Raw genomic sequence first — 21,530 nt, 5'->3', positions numbered from 1 at the left:
CTGAAACCAAAGAACCCTTCCTTTCTCCACCTTAATCAAACTTCAGACTGTTACAAGAAAACAATGACATGTCTATTAATCAAACATAAATTTACCTTGTTCATCTGGGCAGCAAACATATTCAACTCCATTGAACTTGCCAATATCACAGTCAAGTAGCATTGCAAAATCATTTCTCTTCATATTTTGTGCTTTACATTTCTTTTCTGCTACATCTGCCCAATATTGATAGCCTTCGCATACTACAGGTAAGCCATGTTCATGTTCAAATTTACAGTGTCTAGGTACCAATAAAGCATCACTCTCGAAACGTCCCACTATAAAAAGTTTAATTACATGTGTCTATTAATCAATATTAGACTAATTTGATGAATATAAAAAAAAAAACAAGAGTACACATGCTGACATGTCTCGCCTGCTGTACTATCATGACTGAAGTTATGTTGAAAGTCTGTTATATGAAGGTTTTACTACCAGTATCACACAAACTTTACATTATCAATGATCCACGTAAATAAGGTCAAATCAGATGAACTCTGCCAGACAGAAATGTACACCTTACAATCATACCATACACCAAATATAGTTAGGCTATTGCTTCAAGTATCTGAGAAATAGATATAATTACAAAATTGAACATTGACCAATGGATCATAAAAATTAGGTCAAAGTCGGATGAACCATGCCAGAAACATGTATATTTACTGCAATCATTCCAAACACCAAATATAGATGATCTATTACATATAGTATCTGAGAAACAGACATAACCATGAAATTAACATTGATTAATGAATTATGAAAAATGTGGTCAAGGTCAGATGAAACCCACCAGACAGATATGTACAACTTATAATCATTTAAAGCTTTATTCCAAATAACAGAAAGCCCTGATTTGTAGTTCCTGAGAATAAACTGTTAACAGAGATATGTCTCGCCTATTTGTTATTTTGATAAAGCAATACTTTAACATGTAAGTTCTGCAAATATTCAAAGTCAATGAACCATGACTGAAGGTACAGTGCTAAACAATCTCCATGGAAATGAGATGTGCCAATGCTAATACAACTGCAAACCAAATTATCCATTGACTTTTCATAAGTCTTTCCTTTAAACAAACCTAAACACAAACATTAACTTGTAAACTATGTAAAAGTTTCAAAAGTCAATGAACCATAATTAGGGGGTGGGGTTATATAATCTCCATGGAAATGAAACTTGCAAATGCCAATACATTTGCATACCGAATATCATTGACATAACTTTAGTGGTTCATCTTAAACTGACCTAATCACAAACTAATACATGTAAACAAAGCAAAAGTTTCAAAGTCAATAGACCATGACTGAGGGGTAAGGACCAAATATTCTCATGGAAATGAGATGTGCTAATGCTTATACAACTGCATACCAATTATCATTGACCTACCACTAACGGTTCCCCTTAAACTGACCTAATCACAAACTAATACATGAAAACTAAGCAAATGTTTCAAAGTCAAAAGACCATGAATGAGGGGGCGGGGCCAAATAATCTCCACCTAATCACAAACTAATACATCCATTTTCACTGAACTAGTACACAATTTTACCGGTATTTAGGGGCCAGCTGCGGACCACCTCTGGGTGCGGGATTTTCTTGCTGCGTTGAAGACCCATTGGTGGCCTTCGGCTGTTGTCTGCTCTTTGGTCGGGTTGTTGTCTCTTTGACATATTCCCCATTTCCATTCTCAGTTTTATGTAAACTAAGCAAAGTTTCAAAGTCAATAGACCTTGACTGAGGGGGAGGGGCCAAATAATCTCCATGGTAATGAGATGTGCCAATGCTAATACAACTGCGTACCAAATATCATTGACCTACCACTAGTGGTTCACCATGAACTAGACCTAATCACAAACTAATACATTGTTGACGCCCCCACCTCCGCCGATGCCGGAAACAGCATACCTATGTCTTGCTTTTTTACTCCGTCAAGGCGAGACAAAAATATGACCAAAATTTCATACATGGCCATTATGTGTAAGAATATATAAGTATTCGGTAAACAGAAAGTTGATGAGCTATGGATAGAAAACATTCTAATACAACAAATATTTTTAAAAATTCAGTTTTGCTAAGCAGGAAGTAGTGTCTGACAAAAGTGCTCACATGTTACAACTGATTACGTATATACTGTCAAGCTGCTGACCAAATATGTCATTCTGTTCAGTATTTTCTGAGAAAACACTGACAATTAAATGTTTCGCTGAACGCAGCCTGATACGACCGCAGAAGTCCAACCCTGAACAGTTGGGGCAAGTTTGGACACGATATTCAAGCTTGATACTGTCTGAATTTGGATTGTGATCAAATTTTTGACATAATATAGACACAAAATAAATGTGGTCAAAGATCTTAAAAATTTGAAATGGGACATCTTATTTACCTAGTATGGTCTGATATCCAAAATCTAACAAAATGGTTAGATTCAGCATATAAAAAAACACCAAAAATTTAATTTTAGTTGAAATCAAACATGGTTTAATTTTGGACCCTTCAAACCTTGATATGAACTACTTTGAAAACAGGGCCCAAAATAAAAAATCTAAATGCACAATAAGATTCAGCATATCATAGAGCCGCAATAATTCAGTTTTTGATGAAATTAAACAAAGTTTAACTTTGGACCCTTTTGACCTCAATGTAAACCAATTTAAAAATGGGGCCCAATATCCAAAATAGTAATACAAGGTTAGAACCTTCAAAAATTAAAGACTTTAAATTAATCCCACTGAAATTGGTTAAAAGATTTGAATTTATTTTCAATTGAAGCAATACTGTGCTTTTGTGCAATACTGTGCTATTGCGCAATACTGTGCTATTGCACAATACTGTGCTATTGCACAATACTGTGCTATTGCACAATACCGTGCTGTTGAACAATACTTAGTTAATCTGTTATATATAATAATTTACACACCCTGTTTGGTGTGTATCTCCTGCCATATCAGTATTTGTTGCTTTTATATATAAATCAGAAATAATCAATGTAAAAATGGAAAATTTTGGGGGAAAAAACCCAAAAAATTTTGAAATAAAAAATGCCTAGGAAACGTAGAGCGCAGAGTTTGACAAGCTAAATACTGTATATTCATAAATTATCGCAATAAGAACAACTCCCATTCTGATTTGATACTATGAAGATTTTTTCCGAAATCGGAATAATGAATCTCTCATTTTTGTCAATTCTTCAAAAATTTCTGAATTTACTGTATTTAAGTCAGCTTTCTTTTCTTTTGTATTTCAATTGCCTATGCATTTTAGAGCAGTTATTGTTAAATATGAATTTGGATTAAATTTGAAGTTGAATCAGTAAATTTTATGACATAATAACACTCTATTATTTAAAATAAATGGGGAATGTGTCCATGGGACACAGATGATGCCCCGCTTGCATATCATATGAAGTTATAAAGGGACATAAATGAAGAACGGTAAAAGTATAGCTATCCAAATTTGTACTTGATCTGAGTTTTGTGGTAATAACAATTGTGTATAAGTCTCATAACATTTGGTTGAGGCAAACTTAAGTTAAACGGAAAGGAAAAATTCAGCAATTTTTCCATTTGTAAAGGGGCATAACTCTAGAACAATAAAAGTGACATCCCCAAAATTCAAACTTGATTTGTGGTAATAAGCATTGTGTATAAGTTTCATACCATTTGATTGAGGCAAACTAAAGTTAGAGAACAGAAACTATAAATTCAGCAATTTTTCCGTTTGTAAAGGGGCATAACTCTAGAACAACAAGCATTCTGTGAGTATTGCATGGCAATACATAGTCCCCAATTCTGGTTACAAATTTATTGTAATGGAACGAAATTCTAACTTGATCTATAACTTGTCATGGTGTAAACTACATAAAAATATCAAGTCAAAATCTTCAAGCATGACGAAAAAAAACTGTTGAAAACTGATTATTTAAGTGAATTTTCTATGTCCAAAGACCATAACTCTGCACAAAATTATTAGACTGGAACAAAATTTCAACTTGATCTGTAACTTGTCATGATAAAACTATATAATAATTATCAAATAAATATCTTCAAGAATGACAAACAAACCTACCACTAAATTCTTCAAACAATTTACCAATGAAAAGGAAAAAAATCCAAAATGTCATTTTGTCTTTTAAAAGTCTTTTAAAAAATGAGTTATTTCCCTTTGAACAGAAATATACTAATTAATAAGTATTTCATAAAAAATTTAATTCTATGGAAAGGGCTTTAACTGAACAAAGAGAAAAGCTAAAATCGTGAAAATTGAACTTGACCTGTAACTTGTCATGATAAATCAATAAACCAAATATCAAATCAATATCTTCAAGCATGATGAATAAATTTGGATAGTGTCCACATGTGGACACAGATGATGCCCCCGCTTGCATATCATATAGTTATAAAGGGACATAACTGAAGAACGGTAAAAGTGACGCTACTCAAAATTGAACTTGATCTGAGTTTTGTGGTAATAAGCATTGTGTGTAAGTCTCATAACATTTGGTTGAGGCTAACTTAAGTAGAGAAAAGAAACTAAAAATTCAGCAATTTTTCTATTTGTAAACACGCATAACTCTAGAACGGTTGTGTATAAGTTTTATAACATTTGGTTGAGACGAACTAAAAAATTTAGCAATTTTTATGTTTATAAAGGGACATAACTCAAGAATGGTAAAAGTGTCGCCACCAAATTTCGTACTTAATCTGTATTATGTAGTAATAAGCATTGTGTATAAGTTTCATAATATTTGGTTGAGGCAAACTAAAGTTAGAAAACGGAAACAAAAAATTTGTACTTGATCTTAGTTTTGTGGTAATGAATATTGTGTATAGGTTTCATAATGTTTGGTTGCGGCAAACTTAAGTTACAGAATGGAAACTAAAAATTTTGCAATCTTTCGATTTATAAAGGGGCATAACTCAATAATGGTAAAAGTGACACTACCCAAATTCAACTTGATCTGTGTTTTATCAGTGGAAGTCAAAATTAAACATTGCATTGTATAAAGCATTGATTGTAGTTGATTCAACTATAATCATGGACAAAGGAAGATAACTCCAATTTTAATAAAATGCTCCGCAGGGCGCAGCTTGATACGACCGCAGAGGTCGAACCCTGAACAGTTGGGGCAAGTATGGACACAACATTCAAGCTTGATACAGCTTTGCATTTGGATTGTGATTAAATATTTGACACAGCATAGGTTTCTGACACAGAATGAATGTGGTCTAAGAACTTAAAAATTTTAAATTGGACATTCACCTATTATGGTCCAATATCCAAAATCTAAATACATGGTTAGATTCAGCATATCAAAGAACCCCAAGAATTCAATTTTTGATGAAATCAAACAAAGTTTAATTTTGGACCCTTTTGACCTCAATGTGGACAAAGTTGATAACGGGGCCCAAAAATCAAAAATCTAAATACATGGTTAGATTCAGCATATCAAAGAACCCCGTATATTCAATTTTTGTTGAAATCAAACAAAGTTTAATTTTGGACCCCGATTTGGACCAACTTGAAAACTGGGCCCATAATCAAAAATCTAAATACATGTTTAGATTCAGCATATCAAAGAACCCTAAGAATTCAATTTTTGTTAAAATCAAACTAAGTTTAATTTTGGACCCTTTGGACCTTAATGTAGACCAATTTGAAAACGGAACCAAAAATTAAGAATCTAAATACACGGTTAGATTCGGCATATCAAAGAACCCCAATAATTCAATTTTTGATGAAATCAAACAAAGTTTAATTTTGGACCCTTTGGACCTCAATGTGGACCAATTAATAAAGGGGCCCAAAATCCAATAAAATGCTCCGCAGGGCGCAGCTTGATACGACCGCAGAGGTCGAACCCTGAACAGTTGGGGCAAGTATGGACACAACATTCAAGCTTGATACAGCTCTGAATTTGGATTGTGATTAAATATTTGACACAGCATAGGTTTCTGACACAGAATGAATGTGGTCTAAGAACTTAAAAATTTTAAATTGGACATTCACCTTTTATGGTCCAATATCCAAAATCTAAATACATGGTTAGATTCAGCATATCAAAGAACCCCAAGAATTCAATTTTTGATGAAATCAAACAAAGTTTAATTTTGGACCCTTTTGACCTCAATGTGGACAAAGTTGATAACGGGGCCCAAAAATCAAAAATCTAAATACATGGTTAGATTCAGCATATCAAAGAACCCCGTATATTCAATTTTTGTTGAAATCAAACAAAGTTTAATTTTGGACCCCGATTTGGACCAACTTGAAAACTGGGCCCATAATCAAAAATCTAAATACATGTTTAGATTCAGCATATCAAAGAACCCTAAGAATTCAATTTTTGTTAAAATCAAACTAAGTTTAATTTTGGACCCTTTGGACCTTAATGTAGACCAATTTGAAAACGGAACCAAAAATTAAGAATCTAAATACACGGTTAGATTCGGCATATCAAAGAACCCCAATAATTAAATTTTTGATGAAATCAAACAAAGTTAAATTTTGGACCCTTTGGACATCAATGTGGACCAATTTAAAAACGGGGCCCAAAATCCAAAAACTTAATACACGGTTAGATTCAGCATATTAAAGAACCCCAAGAATTCAAGGATAAAACCCCATTGAAATTGATCAAGAAATAAGCAATTTATACGTAGTATCTTCTTTTGCACAATACTGTGCAATTGAATATTTCTTGCTATTGCACAATACTGTACAATTGACAATTTCTTGCTATTGCGCAATATTGTGCTATTGGATATTTCTTGCTATTGCGCAATACTGTGCAATTGAAGATTTCTTGCTATTGCGCAATACTGTGCAATTGAAGATTTCTTGCTATTGTGCAATACTGTGCAATTGAAAATTTCTTGCTATTGCACAATACTTATTATATAATAATTTACACATACTGTTTGGTGTGTATCTCCTACCATATCATTATTATTTGCTCTTAAATATAAATCAGAAATAACCAACTTAAAATGGAAAATTTTAAAAGAAAAAAAAAAAGAAAAAAAAAAAATCCCCCCCCCCAAATTTTTTGAACCCCTTATGATTCATCACCCCCAAACTCAATCCCAGCCTTCCCTTTGTGGTATGGTACCTTGCAGTACAATTTCAGAGAGATCCATACACTTGTCAACACAAGTTATTGTCTGGAAACTAGAAAAATGTGTTTTTTGCCCCTTTTTGGCCCCTAATTCCAAAAATATTGAGGCAATTACCCCCATCATCAATCCAATCCTTCCCTTTGTGGTATGGTACCTTGCAGTACAATTTCAGAGAGATCAATACACTTGAACACAAGTTATTGTCTGGAAACTAGAAAAATGTTTATTTTTGGCCCCTTTTTGGCCCCAAATTCCTAAATGTTTCGGCAATTACCCCCAAACTCAATTCCAGCTTTCCCTTTGTGATATGGAATCTTGTAGTACAATTTCAGAAAGATCCATACACTTACACACAAGTTATTGTCATGTAACTAGAAAAATGCTTGTTTTTTGCCCCTTTTTTGGCCCCTAATTTCTAAAATTTTGAGGCAATTACCCCCAAAATCAATCCCAGTATTCCTTTTGTGATATGGAACCTTGTGGTACAATGTCAGAGAGATCCATACACTAACACACAAGTTATGTCTGGAAATTACAAAAATGCTTATTTTTGGCCCCTAATTCCTTTACTGTTGGTACCATAACCCCCAAAATCAATCCCAACCTTCCTTTTGTGGTATTGAACCTTGTGGTAAAATTTCATAGAGATCCATTCACTTAAACTAAAGTTAGAGTGCGAAAACCAATGTGTCTTCGGACGACGCCGGACGACGCCAGACGACGACGACGACGACACCAACGTCATACCAATAGATAATAAAATGCTTCGCTGGGGCGCAGCTTGATACGACCGCAGAGGTCGAACCCTGAACAGTTGGGGCAAGTATGGACACAAAATTCAAGCTTGATACAGCTATGACTTTGGATTGTCATTAAATATTTGACACAGCATAGGTTTCTGACACAGGATGAATGTGGTGTAAGAACTGGAAAAAATTTAATTTACCTATTATGGTGGAATATCCATAAACTAAATTGTTTGTTAATTTCAATATATCAAAGAATATGTAGAATTCAATGTTTGATGTAATGTAATAAAGTTGAAATTTGGACCGTTTTTGTTCAATGTGGACCAATTTGGTAACATGTATAAATAATCAAAAATCTAAATACATGGGAGCCCATTTAAATACATCATAAAGGTATTAAAATAGAAAGTGACATCATAGTCATGGCTAAAAATAAACAAAAATCCTTAATCAGCAACATTTAAAGTAATATCTAAAAATAAAATTCCTTTGTAACCATAAAAGCCCATTTAAATACATCATAAAGATATTAAAATAGAAAATGACATCATAGTCATGGCTAAACATAGCAAAAAACCCTTAATCAGCATCATTTAACAGTAATATCTAAAAATGGAAATTACATCATAAAGGTATTAAAATAGAAAATGACATCATAGTCATGGCTAAAAATAAACAAAATCCTTAATCAGCATCAGCAACATTTTATAGTAATATCTAAAAATAAAATTCCTTTGTAACCATAAAAGCCCATTTAAATACATCATAACAGATATTAAAATAGAAAATGACATCAAAGTCATGGCTAAACATAGCAAAAACCTTAATCAGCATCATTTAACAGTAATATCTAAAAATAAAAATTTCTTTGCAACCATAAAAGTAAAATAGATAAAATGCTCCGCAGGGCGCAGCTTGATACGACCGCAGAGGTCGAACCCTGAACAGTTGGGGGAAGTATGGACACAACATTCAAGCTTGATACAGCTTTGGATTTGGATTGTGATTAAATATTTGACACAGCATAGGTTTCTAACACAGATTGAATGTGGTCTAAGAACTTAAAAATTTTAAATTGGACATTCACCTATTATGGTCCAATATCCAAAATCTAAATACATGGTTAGATTCAGCATATCAAAGAACCCCAATAATTCAATTTTTGATGAAATCAAACAAAGTTTAATTTTGGACCCTTTTGACCTCAATGTGGACAAAGTTGATAATGGGGCCCAAAAATCAAAAATCTAAATACATGGTTAGATTCAGCATATCAAAGAACCCCATATATTCAATTTTTGTTGAAATCAAACAAAGTTTAATTTTGGACCCCAATTTGGACCAACTTGAAAACTGGGCCCATAATCAATAAAATGCTCCGCAGGACGCAGCTTGATACGACCGCAGAGGTCGAACCCTGAACAGTTGGGGGAAGTATGGACACAACATTCAAGCTTGATACAGCTCTGAATTTGGATTGTGATTAAATATATGACACAGCATAGGTTTATGACACAGAATTAATGTGGTCTAAGAACTTAAAAATTTTAAATTGGACATTCACCTATTATGGTCCAATATCCAAAATCTAAATACATGGTTAGATTCAGCATATCAAAGAACCCCAAGAATTCAATTTTTGATGACATCAAACAAAGTTTAATTTTGGACCCTTTTGACCTCAATGTGGACAAAGTTGATAACGGGCCCAAAAATCAAAAATCTAAATACATGGTTAGATTCAGCATATCAAAGAACCCCATATATTCAATTTTTGTTGAAATCAAACAAAGTTTAATTTTGGACCCCGATTTGGACCAACTTGAAAACTGGGCCCAAAATCAAAAATCTAACTACATGTTTAGATTCAGCATATCAAAGAACCCTAAGAATTCAATTTTTGTAAAAATCAAACTTAGTTTAATTTTGGACCCTTTGGACCTTAATGTAGACCAATTTGAAAACGGAACCAAAAATTAAGAATCTAAATACAAGGTTAGATTGGGCATATCAAAGAACCCTAATAATTCAATTTTTGATGAAATCAAACAAAGTTTAATTTGAGACCCTTTGGACCTAAATGTGGACCAATTTAAAAACGGGGCCCAAAATCCAAAAAACTTAATACACGGTTAGATTCAGCATATTAAAGAACCCCAAGAATTCAAGAATAAAACCCCATTGAAATTGGTCAAGAAATAAGCAATTTATACGAAGTATCTTCTTTTGCACAATACTGTGCAATTGAATATTTCTTGCTATTGCGCAATACTGCACAATTGACAATTTCTTGCTATTGCGCAATATTGTGCTATTGGATTCTTGCTATTGCGCAATATTGTGCTATTGGATTCTTGCTATTGCGCAATACTGTGCAATTGAAGATTTCTTGCTATTGCGCAATACTGTGCAATTGAAGATTTCTTGCTATTGTGCAATACTGTGCAATTGAAAATTTCTTGCTATTGCACAATACTTATTATATAATAATTTACACATCCTGTTTGGTGTGTATCTCCTACCATATCATTATTATTTGCTTTTAAATATAAATCAGAAATAACCAACTTAAAATGGAAAATTTTAAAAGAAAAAAAAAGGAACAAAAGAAAAAAAAGGAAAAAAAAAAAAATCCCCCCCCCCAATTTTTTGAACCCCCTTATGATTCATCACCCCCAAACTCAATCCCAGCCTTCCCTTTGTGGTATGGTACCTTGCAGTACAATTTCAGAGAGATCCATACACTTGAACACAAGTTATTGTCTGGAAACTAGAAAAATGTGTTTTTTGGCCCCTTTTTGGCCCCTTTTTGGCCCCCAATTCCTGAACATTTAGATCAATTACCCCCAAACTCAATTCCAGTTTTCCCTTTGTGATATGGAACCTTGTAGTACAATTTCGGAAATATCCAAACACTAACACACAAGTTATTGTCATGAAACTAGAAAAATGCTTGTTTTTTGCCCCTTTTTTGGCCCCTAATTCCTAAAATTTCGAGGCAATTACCCCCAAAATCAATCCCAGCATTCCCTGTGTGATATGGAACCTTGTGGTACAATTTCAGAGAGATCCATACACTTGAACACAAGTTATTGTCTGGAAACTAGAAAAAATGCTTATTTTTTGCCCCTTTTTGGCCCCTTATTCCTCAACATTTTGGGCAATTACCCCCAAACTCAATTCCAGCTTTCCCTTTGTGATATGGAACCTTGTAGTACAATTTAAGAAAGATCCATACACTTACACACAAGTTATTGTCATGAAACTAGAAAAATGCTTGTTTTTTGCCCCTTTTTTGGCCCCTAATTCCTAATATTTTGAGGCAATTACCCCCAAAATCAATCCCAGCATTCCCTTTGTGATATGGAACCTTTTGGTACAATGTCAGAGAGATCCATACACTAACACACAAGTTATGTCTGGAAGTTACAAAAATGCTTATTTTTGGCCCCTTTTTGGCCCCTTATTCCTTAACTGTTGGTACCATAACCCCCAAAATCAATCCCAACCTTCCTTTTGTGGTATTGAACCTTATGGTAAAATTTCATAGAGATCCATTCACTTAAACTAAAGTTAGAGTGCGAAAACCAATGTGTTTTCGGACGATGACGACAACAACGACGACGCCAACGTCATACCAATATACGACCGCAAAAATTTTTGCGGTCGTATAAAAATCTAAATACATGTTTAGATTCAGCATATCAAAGAACCCTAAGAATTCAATTTTTGTTAAAATCAAACTAAGTTTAATTTTGGACCCTTTGGACCTTAATGTAGACCAATTTGAATACAGAACCAAAAATTAAGAATCTAAATACACGGTTAGATTCGGCATATCAAAGAACCCCAATAATTCAATTTTTGATGAAATCAAACAAAGTTTAATTTTGGACCCTTTTGACCTCAATGTGGACAAAGTTGATAACGGGCCCAAAAATCAAAAATCTAAATACATGGTTAGATTCAGCATATCAAAGAACCCCATATATTCAATTTTTGTTGAAATCAAACAAAGTTTAATTTTGGACCCCGATTTGGACCAACTTGAAAACTGGGCCCATAATCAAAAATCTAAATACATGTTTAGATTCAGCATATCAAAGAACCCTAAGAATTCAATTTTTGTTAAAATCAAACTAAGTTTAATTTTGGACCCTTTGGACCTTAATGTAGACCAATTTGAAAACGGAACCAAAATTTAAGAATCTAAATACACAGTTAGATTCGGCATATCAAAGAACCCCAATAATTCAATTTTTGATGAAATTAAACAAAGTTTAATTTTGGACCCTTTGGACCTCAATGTGGACCAATTTAAAAACGGGGCCCAAAATCCAAAAACTAAATACACGGTTAGATTCAGCATATTAAAGAACCCCATGAAATCAAGAATAAAACCCCATTGAAATTGGTCAAGAAATAAGCAATTTATAGGAAGTATCTTCTTTTGCACAATCCTGTGCTATTAAATATTTCTTGCTATTGCGCAATACTGTACAATTGACAATTTCTTGCTATTGCGCAATATTGTGCTATTGGATATTTCTTGCTATTGCGCAATACTGTGCAATTGCAGATTTCTTGCTATTGCGCAATACTGTGCAATTGAAGATTTCTTGCTATTGTGCAATACTGTGCAATTGAAAATTTCTTGCTATTGCACAATACTTATTATATAATAATTTACACATCCTGTTTGGTGTGTATCTCCTACCATATCATTATTATTTGATTTTAAATATAAATCAGAAATAACCAACTTAAAATGGAAAATTTTAAAAGAAACAAAAAAGGAAAAAAAGAAAAAAAAGGAAAAAAAAATAAATCCCCCCCCAAAATTTTTTGAATCCCCATTATGATTCATCACCCCCAAACTCAATCCCAGCCTTCCCTTTGTGGTATGGTACCTTGCAGTACAATTTCAGAGAGATCCATACACTTGAACACAAGTTATTGTCTGGAAACTAGAAAAATGCTTAATTTTTGGCCCCTTTTTGGCCCCAAATTCCTAAACGTTTAGGGTAATTACCCCCAAACTCAAACCCAGCTTTCCCTTTGTGATATGGAACCTTGTAGTACAATTTCAGAAAGATCCATACACTTACACACAAGTTATTGTCATGAAACTAGAAAAATGCTTGTTTTTTGCCCCTTTTTTGGCCCCTAATTCCTAAAATTTGGAGGCAATTACCCCCAACATCAATCCCAGCATTCCTTTAGTGATATGGAACCTTGTGGTACAATGTCAGAGAGATCCATACACTAACACACAAGTTATGTCTGGAAGTTACAAAAATGCTTATTTTTGGCCCCTAATTCCTTTACTGTTATTACCATAACCCCCAAAATCAATCCCAACCTTCCTTTTGTGGTATTGAACCTTGTGGTAAAATTTCATAAAGATCCATTCACTTAAACTAAAGTTAGAGTGCGAAAACCAATGTGTCTTCGGACGACGCCGGACGACGCCGAACGACGACGACGCCGGACGACGACGACGCCAACGTCATACCAATATACGACCACAAAAATTTTTTTGCGGTCGTATAAAAATGACATCATAATCATAGCTAAAAATAAACAAAAATTTTTTTATTGGCAAATTTTAAATGGAGTTTATTATACTAAAACAATAAATTTGCAACCATAAACATGATAAAACCCTATTTAAACACATCATAAAAGTATTAAATAATTCAACTACATCATAAGGCTATAAAAATAGAAAATGACTTCATAGTCAAGGCTAAAGGTAAACAAAAAACCTTCATCAGCAAAATGTTATATTGGCAAATTTCCAATGAAGTTTATTACACTAAAATTGTTGGCAAATTTCCAATGCATTTATTAACAATAAAGTTATTGGCAAATTTCCAATTTACATAATTTAAAAGCAGTGTAGATGAGATATTTAAATGAGTTTGAATTACCAACCTTACACTGCTTTTAAATAATGTTCTTTACTCAATTATTTGTCTATTAAAATGGAAACCCTTGTTTTTTAACCTTTTTTCCCCTTATTCCTTAAACATTAGAGCCATAACCCCCCCCCCCCCCCCCCCCAAAAGCCAATTATTACTTTCCAATGTAACCTAAATTTCCAATATACATAATTTTAAATTTCAATTCCTCATGATATATAACCGTATCATTATTATTTTCTTTCATATATAAATCTGAAACAACCATCTTTAAATGGAAAATTTTAAAGAAAAAAAAAGGAAAAAAAAAAATCCTACCTCCCACACATTTTTTCAACCCCCTTTTGATTCATCATCCCCCACCTCAATCACAACCTTCAATTTGTGGTATGGTACATTGCAATACAATTTCACAGAGATCCATACACTTGAACACAAGTTTTTGTTGCAAACTAAAAAAATCCTTATTTTTGACCAATATTTGGCCCCTTATTCATAAATGTTTGAGCAATTAACCCCAAAACTCAATTCCTACTTTCTCTTCGTGATAAAAAATAACTAACTTAAAATGTAAATTTTAAACAAAAAAAAAAGGAAAAAAAAAAATTACCCCTTTTTTGACCCCCGCCCCCTTATGATTCATCACCCCCACCCCCCTTTCCCCCCCAAACCAAGCTCAATAACAGCCTTGCCTTTGTGGTATGGTACCTTGTAATACAATTTTAGAGAGATCCATACACTTGAACACAAGTTATTGTCTAGAAACTAAAAAATGCTTATTTTAAACCCCTTTTTAGGCCCCTTTTTACTAAACGTTTTGGGCAATTACCACAACACTCAATTCCAGCTTTCCCTTTGTGAAATGGAACCTTGTAGTAAAATTTCAGAAAGATCCATACACTTACACACAAGTTATTGTCATGAAACTAGAAAAATGCTTGTTTTTTGCCCCCTTTTGGCCCCTTATTCCTAAAATTTTGAGGCAATTAACCCCAAAATCAATCCCAGCATTGACCCTTTGTGATATGGAATCTTGTGGTACAATGTCAAAGAGATCCATATGCTAACACACAAGTTATGTCTGGAAGTTACAAAAATGCTTATTTTCGGCCCCTTTTTGGCCCCTAATTCCTTAACTGTTGGTACCATAACCCCCAAAATCAATCCCCACCTTCCTATTGTGGTATTGAACCTTATGGTAAAATTTCATAGAGATCCATTCACTTAAACTAAAGTTAGAGTGCGAAAACCATTGTGTATTCGGACGACGACGACGACGACGACGACGACGACGCCAACGTCATACCAATATACGACCTCAAAATTTTTTTGCGGTCGTATAAAAATTACTTGATATTGAGTAAAAAATAAAAATTTTGCAATTTTTCCATTTATAAAGGGGCATAACTCTAGAACGGTTAAAGTGACGCCACCAAAATTCAAACTTGATCTGTGTTTTGTGGTAATAAGCATTGTGTATAAGTTTCATAACATTTGGTTGAGGCAAACTTAAGTTAGAGAACGGAAACTAAAAATTTTGCAATTTTTCCATTTATAAAGGGGCATAACTCTAGAACGGTTAATGTGACGCCACCAAAATTCAAACTTGATCTGTGTTTTGTGGTAATAAGCATTGTGTATAAGTTTCATAACATTTGGTTGAGCCAAACTTAAGTTAGAGAATGGAAACTAAAAATTTTGCAATTTTTCCATTTATAAAGGGGCATAACTCTAGAACGGTTTAAGTTACGCCACCAAAATTCAAATTTATCTGTGTTTTGTGGTAATAAGCATTGTGTATAAGTTTCATAAAATTTGTTTTAGGCAAACTTAAGTTAGAGAACGGAAACTAAAAATTTTGCAATTTTTCCATTTATAAAGGGGCATAACTCAAGAACGGTTAAAGTGACGCCACCAAAATTCAAACTTGATCTGTGTTGTGGTAATAAACATTGTGTATAAGTTTCATGACATTTGGTTGAGGCAAACTCAAGTTAGAGAACGGAAACCAATTTTGGGACGTACGGACAAGGGTAAAACTTAATGCCCCCACAGCTACGGCAAGGGCATAAAAAAAAGTCTGGAAAACTGATTTGCTGGACTGACAGATGGACAGACAGATGGACAGACAGACAGACGGATGGAGTGCAAACCTAAAAGTGACACCCCTAAAATTCAAACTTGATCTGTATTTTGTGGTAATAAGCACTGTGTATAAGTTTCATACCATTTGGTGAAATCTTAAATATGTGTATTGATCGGCAAGCCTCGCATCTTGAAAATTAAAATGTTCAGAGGAGAGAACTATTGTTTCACAATTGATGCTTTGTTAGAATGTATAATATCACTCTTTTTTTCCATATGAAAAGCAATACAAAGTGACAAAGAATCTATAAGTTCTTCAGTCTAAATAACTTTGTTTAATCTCATTATTGATGCAATGTTTTCAGTGCACCAGAGTAAAAGCTTTCTATTTTAGAATTTTTTTTTAAATATAAATTAATTTAATTGGTGTAAATTTTACAGTGAAATTAATATTTAAAAAAAACAAGAGGCTGTCAAGTGACAGCAAACCAGATTTTCCTGCAGAGGTTGAACCCTGAACAGTTGAGCAAGTATGGACACAACATTTAAGCTTAAAACAGCTCTGAATTTGGATTGTGATTGAATATCTAAAATAGACTATTATATTATCTAATTAATAATGAAATTGATATTTGCAAATCTGAACCCCAAACAGGATCATGTAAAAATTAAACATTAACACACACAACAAAAATAAAATACCACATAACAACTGTGAAATCTACCTTCATAACACACATGACTTAAAAAAATAGATATAAAGAAATTTTGATGTTATCATTATATTTACTGGTTCATGGAATAAGTTTGAGTTGTTTCCCTTTGAACAGAAATATGGTTTAACATAGTACTCTAACATTAGATATGATTTAATCACTAAAAATAGTTCTTTAAAATTAGATATGATGTAACACAATGTATATCTATTTTCAAATTATAATCAAATATAATTAATAGTTCCAAATATTTTTTCTTTCATTTGTCATAAACTAATAATTTTTCTGCAACTTATCTATCAATGTGATCAACTTTAAATGTAATGAAATATATCCTTTAATACAAATAGATTATTGTCTAATTAAGGGAGTTCACTTCAAAAAAAAAAACTATATATATAGCATTCAGAAAATTAGTTTATACAGAATAACAAACAAACCTACCACAAAATTGTTCAAACAATTTACCAAAGAAAAAAAAATTCCAAAAAGTCATTTATCATTAATACAATGTTTTTTAAAAATCATTAAAAAATGAGTTATTTCCCTCTGTACAGAAATGGATTAATTCATCAAAAATTGAATTCTTGAGAAAGGGCTATAACTGAACAACGAGAAAAGCTAAAATCGTGAAAATTGACCTTGACCTTCATTTAGTCACAGGAAACAACATATCTTAATTTGAAAACATTTCTTCAAAGCGTTTTCATGTAAATGAACGGACACTGTTTGGCAGCCAGCCACCCGTCTACCCGCCCGCCGTACATCCCCTAATCAATAACCGATTTTAACTTTGAAAATCCGGTTAAAAACTGTTCAAACAAGCTACATGTACAAACACTGAGTTTATTTTCATATGCTTTCTAAGAATATTGATACAAAGAAAGTGAAACAAAGACTTGTATCATTCCATCTATCAAAAGGGTGTTTGAGAATAGAAATTTAGAAATTTATAAGTTCCAAGTTTCAGAGGAATGAAGATCAAGTAAATTATCTATAATTTTCTTCTATGGAAGTTTTCAACAACCTGTAATTAATTGAAATAATGCCATATTCAACCATTCCATGACTATTTTTATGTTACAATAGTGAAGGAACATGAAGTATGGAAATAGTTATTTCAGAAAGTGTCGAAATATACCGTAGAAAGGCTTGTATAGTTCGCACTGGTACATAGTCTGCACCCCCTTCTCTCCACGAAAGTTTAGGTAAAAAAACTTTTTGTAACTGTTAGAAAAGGTCTAATGAAACTCCGGTAATTTCAAATCCTGTGCGGTCGTTTGCGGTATTTTCTTGGTAAACCTGTTTTCCATCATCAAACAGAAGCTGAAACTGCTTGTAAATGATTCTAGAACGCTTCATGATTGTTAAAATAAGTTTAATTCACTTAAAAAACAATTTAGAAACTTGTGTATGTTTAAACAGGAAGTTTAAAAAGCACGTGTAAAAGAAGAAACTAACCGGTGAGAGTCGAAATCCGTACATAACAGATATCACTATAATACGACTTTGAAAGTAAAACAGTTCCATCCTTTTGTAAAACAGTCTTTAATATATCTATCACATTAATGTTTGAATGGTCTTAAGCTAATACAAACCATATTAGTCAGTATGAAACACCAAAACGGAACGAACAATAACCGATTACGTTTTGTAGTTTACAAATTCTAAGCTGGTTTACGGTTGACTATTTCACTATGTTTGTATCGTTTCAATCAAACAGATACCAGTTTATTTCAACCAATGCATTGAAAAGAAACGAGAAATTTGTAATGGAAGGTTTAGTTTTTATATTTATCAGTATTAATTTGAAATTGAATAGAAATAACTTATTAATATGGATGAGTTAAAATTATTAGTTTGAAAAATGATAAGAGCGCCCTCTACAATATAAATAACAAAGATGGCGGAACGTAAACAAACCACCTCGCCCGCGAAATTGAAATTTTTCTCTTATTTCTTGCTTATTGTACTCTATAGTCCGCACCCCGTCTGAAAGGTCCAGTTTTGGAGAATAAAACGGCGGACTATACAAGCCTTTCTACGGTAACTACAATCATTACTTTTACTCGAATTTACTGTTGTGAACTTGCAATTTCCTAAGACGTGTGTACGCAGTTATCTCCCTTTGATATCAACAAATAAGCTGACACAATTGCGTGTCCGTTAAATTTGGGGTCAATTACAACTATAATCTTACCTAAAAAATGGTTTTACTGCATATTTTATACACCTCCATATGTTACCATCCCTATTTAAGAAATAATTAGGGATTTTCCATGGACCTACTTTAATTTTCAGAAAAAAAGTTTCACTTCACTCGTCAATTTAGAATACTTTAACAACACTTTTTAGTAATAAATATAAAGAATAATGAAGCTTATTCACTCAAGATTTGAACATTTTGATTTTTATTAATATAGGAGTAATAAAATGCTCCGCTGGGCGCAGCTTGATACGACTGCAGAGGTCGAACCCTGAACAGTTGGGGCAAGTATGGACACAACATTCAAGCTTGATACAGCACTGAATTTGGATTGTGATTAAATATTTGACACAGCATAGGTTTCTGACACAGAATGAATGTGGTCTAAGAACTAAAAAAAATTCTAATTTACCTATTCAAACCATATCATTATTATTTGCTTTTATATATAAATCAGAAATAACCAATTTAAAATTGAAAATTTTAAAGAAAAAAAAAAGAAAAAACGGAAAAAAAAATCCCTCCTCCAAATTTTTTGAACCCCCTTATAATTCATCACCCCAAAACTCAATCCCAGCCTTCCCTTTGTGGTATGGTACCTTGCAGTACAATTTCAGAGAGATCCATACACTTGAACACAATGGTCTGGAAACTAGAAAAATGCTTGTTTTTAGGCCCTTTGTGGCCCCAAATAACTAAACGTTTAGGGCAATTACCTCCAAACTCAAACCCAACTTTTCCTTTGTGATATGCAACCTTGTAGTACAATTTCATAAAGATCCATACACTTACACACAAGTTATTGTCCTGAAACTAGAAAAATGCTTGTTTTTTGCCCCTTTTTTGACCCCTTATCCTAAAATTTTGAGGCAATTACCCCCCAAATCAATCCCAGCCTTCCCTTTGTAATATGGTACCTTGCAGTTCAATTTCAGAGGGATACATACACTTGAACACAAGTTATTGTCTGGAAACTTGAAAAATGCTTATTTTTGGCCCCTTCTTGGCCCCTTATTCCTAAACGTTTTGGGCAATTACCCCCAAACTCAATTCCAGCTTTCCCTTTGTGATATGGAACCTTGTAGTACAATTTCAGAAAGATCCATACACTGACACACAAGTTATTGTCATGAAACTAGAAAAATGCTTGTTTTTTGCCCCTTTTTTGCCCCCTAATCCTAAAATTTTGAGGCAATTACCCCCAAAATAAATCCCAGCATTCCCTTTGTGATATGGAACCTTGTGGTACAATGTCAGAGAGATCCATACACTAACACACAAGTTATGTCTGGAAGTTACAAAAATGCTTATTTTTGGCCCCTAATTTCTTAACTGTTGGTACCATAACCCCCAAAATCAATCCCAAACTGCCTTTTGTGGTATTGAACCTTATGGTAAAATTTCATAGAGATCCATTCACTTAAACTAAAGTTAGAGTGCGAAAACCAATGTGTCTTCGGACGACGATGACGACGCCAACGTCATACCAATATACGACCGCAAAATTAAATTTTGCGGTCGTATAAAAATAAGACGATACGAGTAAAAAAACCAAGAGGAATGCACGTTTACCAAAAAAACGTAAACTCTGACCTTTTGTCACATGACCAATGTCTTGACCTTAGAAGCCATTAAATCATTTGCCGTCCAACTGAGATCTTTACACTTACACACAAGTTATTGTCCGGAAATTACAAAAATGCTTGTTTTTGGCCCCTTTTCGGCCACTCATTCCTAAACTGTTGGTACCATAACCCCCAAAATCTATCCCAACCTTCCTTTTGTGGTATTAAACCTTCTGGTAAAATTTCATAGAGATCCATTCACTTAAACTAAAGTTATTGTCAGGAAACCAAACGTGTCTTCGGACGACGACATGATAGCATTATAGCAAATGTTTGTTGGACAAAATGGATGGACAAAGAAGGTGATTACAATATATTCCTCTCTCTTTGAGATGGGATATAACATTCTTCTTCTTTCCAAAAATGTGCTGTCATGATTTTATTCTTGTAGATTGTTTTGATTTGAGGAGATAAATATCTTACCTATACATCTGTAGGGTGTAACTGCTATTGCCTCAGTTTTCCCAAATTTGCCTGGCCAATTAATTGTAACTTCATGATCTTCAACAATGTTAGTTATAGAAAAATTTTTGTACACCTGCAAAAATTAAAAATACAATTAACATTTACAGTAGGGGATGGGAGTAGGGGTACATGCCAAATAATAATAAAATTCTTTATTTTAAGATATTTTAAGAGATCTCATCTTAAAATTCTGATTCACTATCACTATTCAATCTTTATATAAATGATATATAGCTGTCACCTTGTAAATGCTTCCTTCAGCATTTGATATATATACAGTCTTGATATACAGAAAATTCCTTCTGGGCCCTTGGGTTTTTTTTTAGCCAGAAGAATGGTTGACTTACCTGCTAGCTTTCCTCATGTTCCTTAGCATCTGTGACCTTTTGACTATTGACCAACTGACCCTTAAAATGATAGGGTCCCTCTTTTTCCTCCTATCAACCACTTGAATTAGTTAATTAAATTCCAACAAGTGCACCTCAAGAAATCTGACCCAGAAATAACAAACTGCAAGTAATATTTCTACATTTTCAGTTTTTTTTACCAGCTGCGACCTTGATCTTTGACCATAAGACTTAATAATTAATATAGTATTATTCC

General features: G+C 33.3%; 3 protein-coding genes across 4 annotated transcripts in view; all 3 read right to left on the bottom strand.

Moving 5' to 3' along the window:
* The window catches only part of LOC127701179 (uncharacterized), a 213,226-nt gene that overhangs the window by 21,435 nt on the left and 170,261 nt on the right, over window positions 1–21,530 (bottom strand). The window contains exon 4 of the mRNA XM_052205010.1: window positions 11,115–12,816. The gene's annotated coding sequence lies outside the window, so the exon portion shown is untranslated. The remainder of the gene's footprint in view (window positions 1–11,114; window positions 12,817–21,530) is intronic.
* The window catches only part of LOC127701173 (uncharacterized), a 152,260-nt gene that overhangs the window by 27,624 nt on the left and 103,106 nt on the right, over window positions 1–21,530 (bottom strand). The window contains exon 2 of the mRNA XM_052204998.1: window positions 10,791–11,114. The gene's annotated coding sequence lies outside the window, so the exon portion shown is untranslated. The remainder of the gene's footprint in view (window positions 1–10,790; window positions 11,115–21,530) is intronic.
* LOC127701149 (amyloid-beta precursor-like protein) overlaps window positions 1–21,530 on the bottom strand; it is a 201,841-nt gene that overhangs the window by 142,906 nt on the left and 37,405 nt on the right. For both annotated transcript variants that reach the window (XM_052204959.1, XM_052204960.1), the window contains exons 3-4: window positions 20,886–21,000; window positions 96–317 (exon numbers count right to left, since the gene is read on the bottom strand). In XM_052204959.1, coding sequence (XP_052060919.1) covers window positions 96–317; window positions 20,886–21,000 — 337 coding nt within the window. The remainder of the gene's footprint in view (window positions 1–95; window positions 318–20,885; window positions 21,001–21,530) is intronic.

The sequence above is a fragment of the Mytilus californianus genome, unplaced genomic scaffold (genome assembly GCF_021869535.1).
Source record: "Mytilus californianus isolate M0D057914Y unplaced genomic scaffold, xbMytCali1.0.p SCAF_5, whole genome shotgun sequence".
Classification (NCBI taxonomy): Eukaryota; Metazoa; Mollusca; class Bivalvia; order Mytilida; family Mytilidae; genus Mytilus; species Mytilus californianus.
The sequence above is the reverse complement of the archived record's forward strand: the minus strand, read 5'-3'. Positions and strand labels throughout refer to the sequence as shown.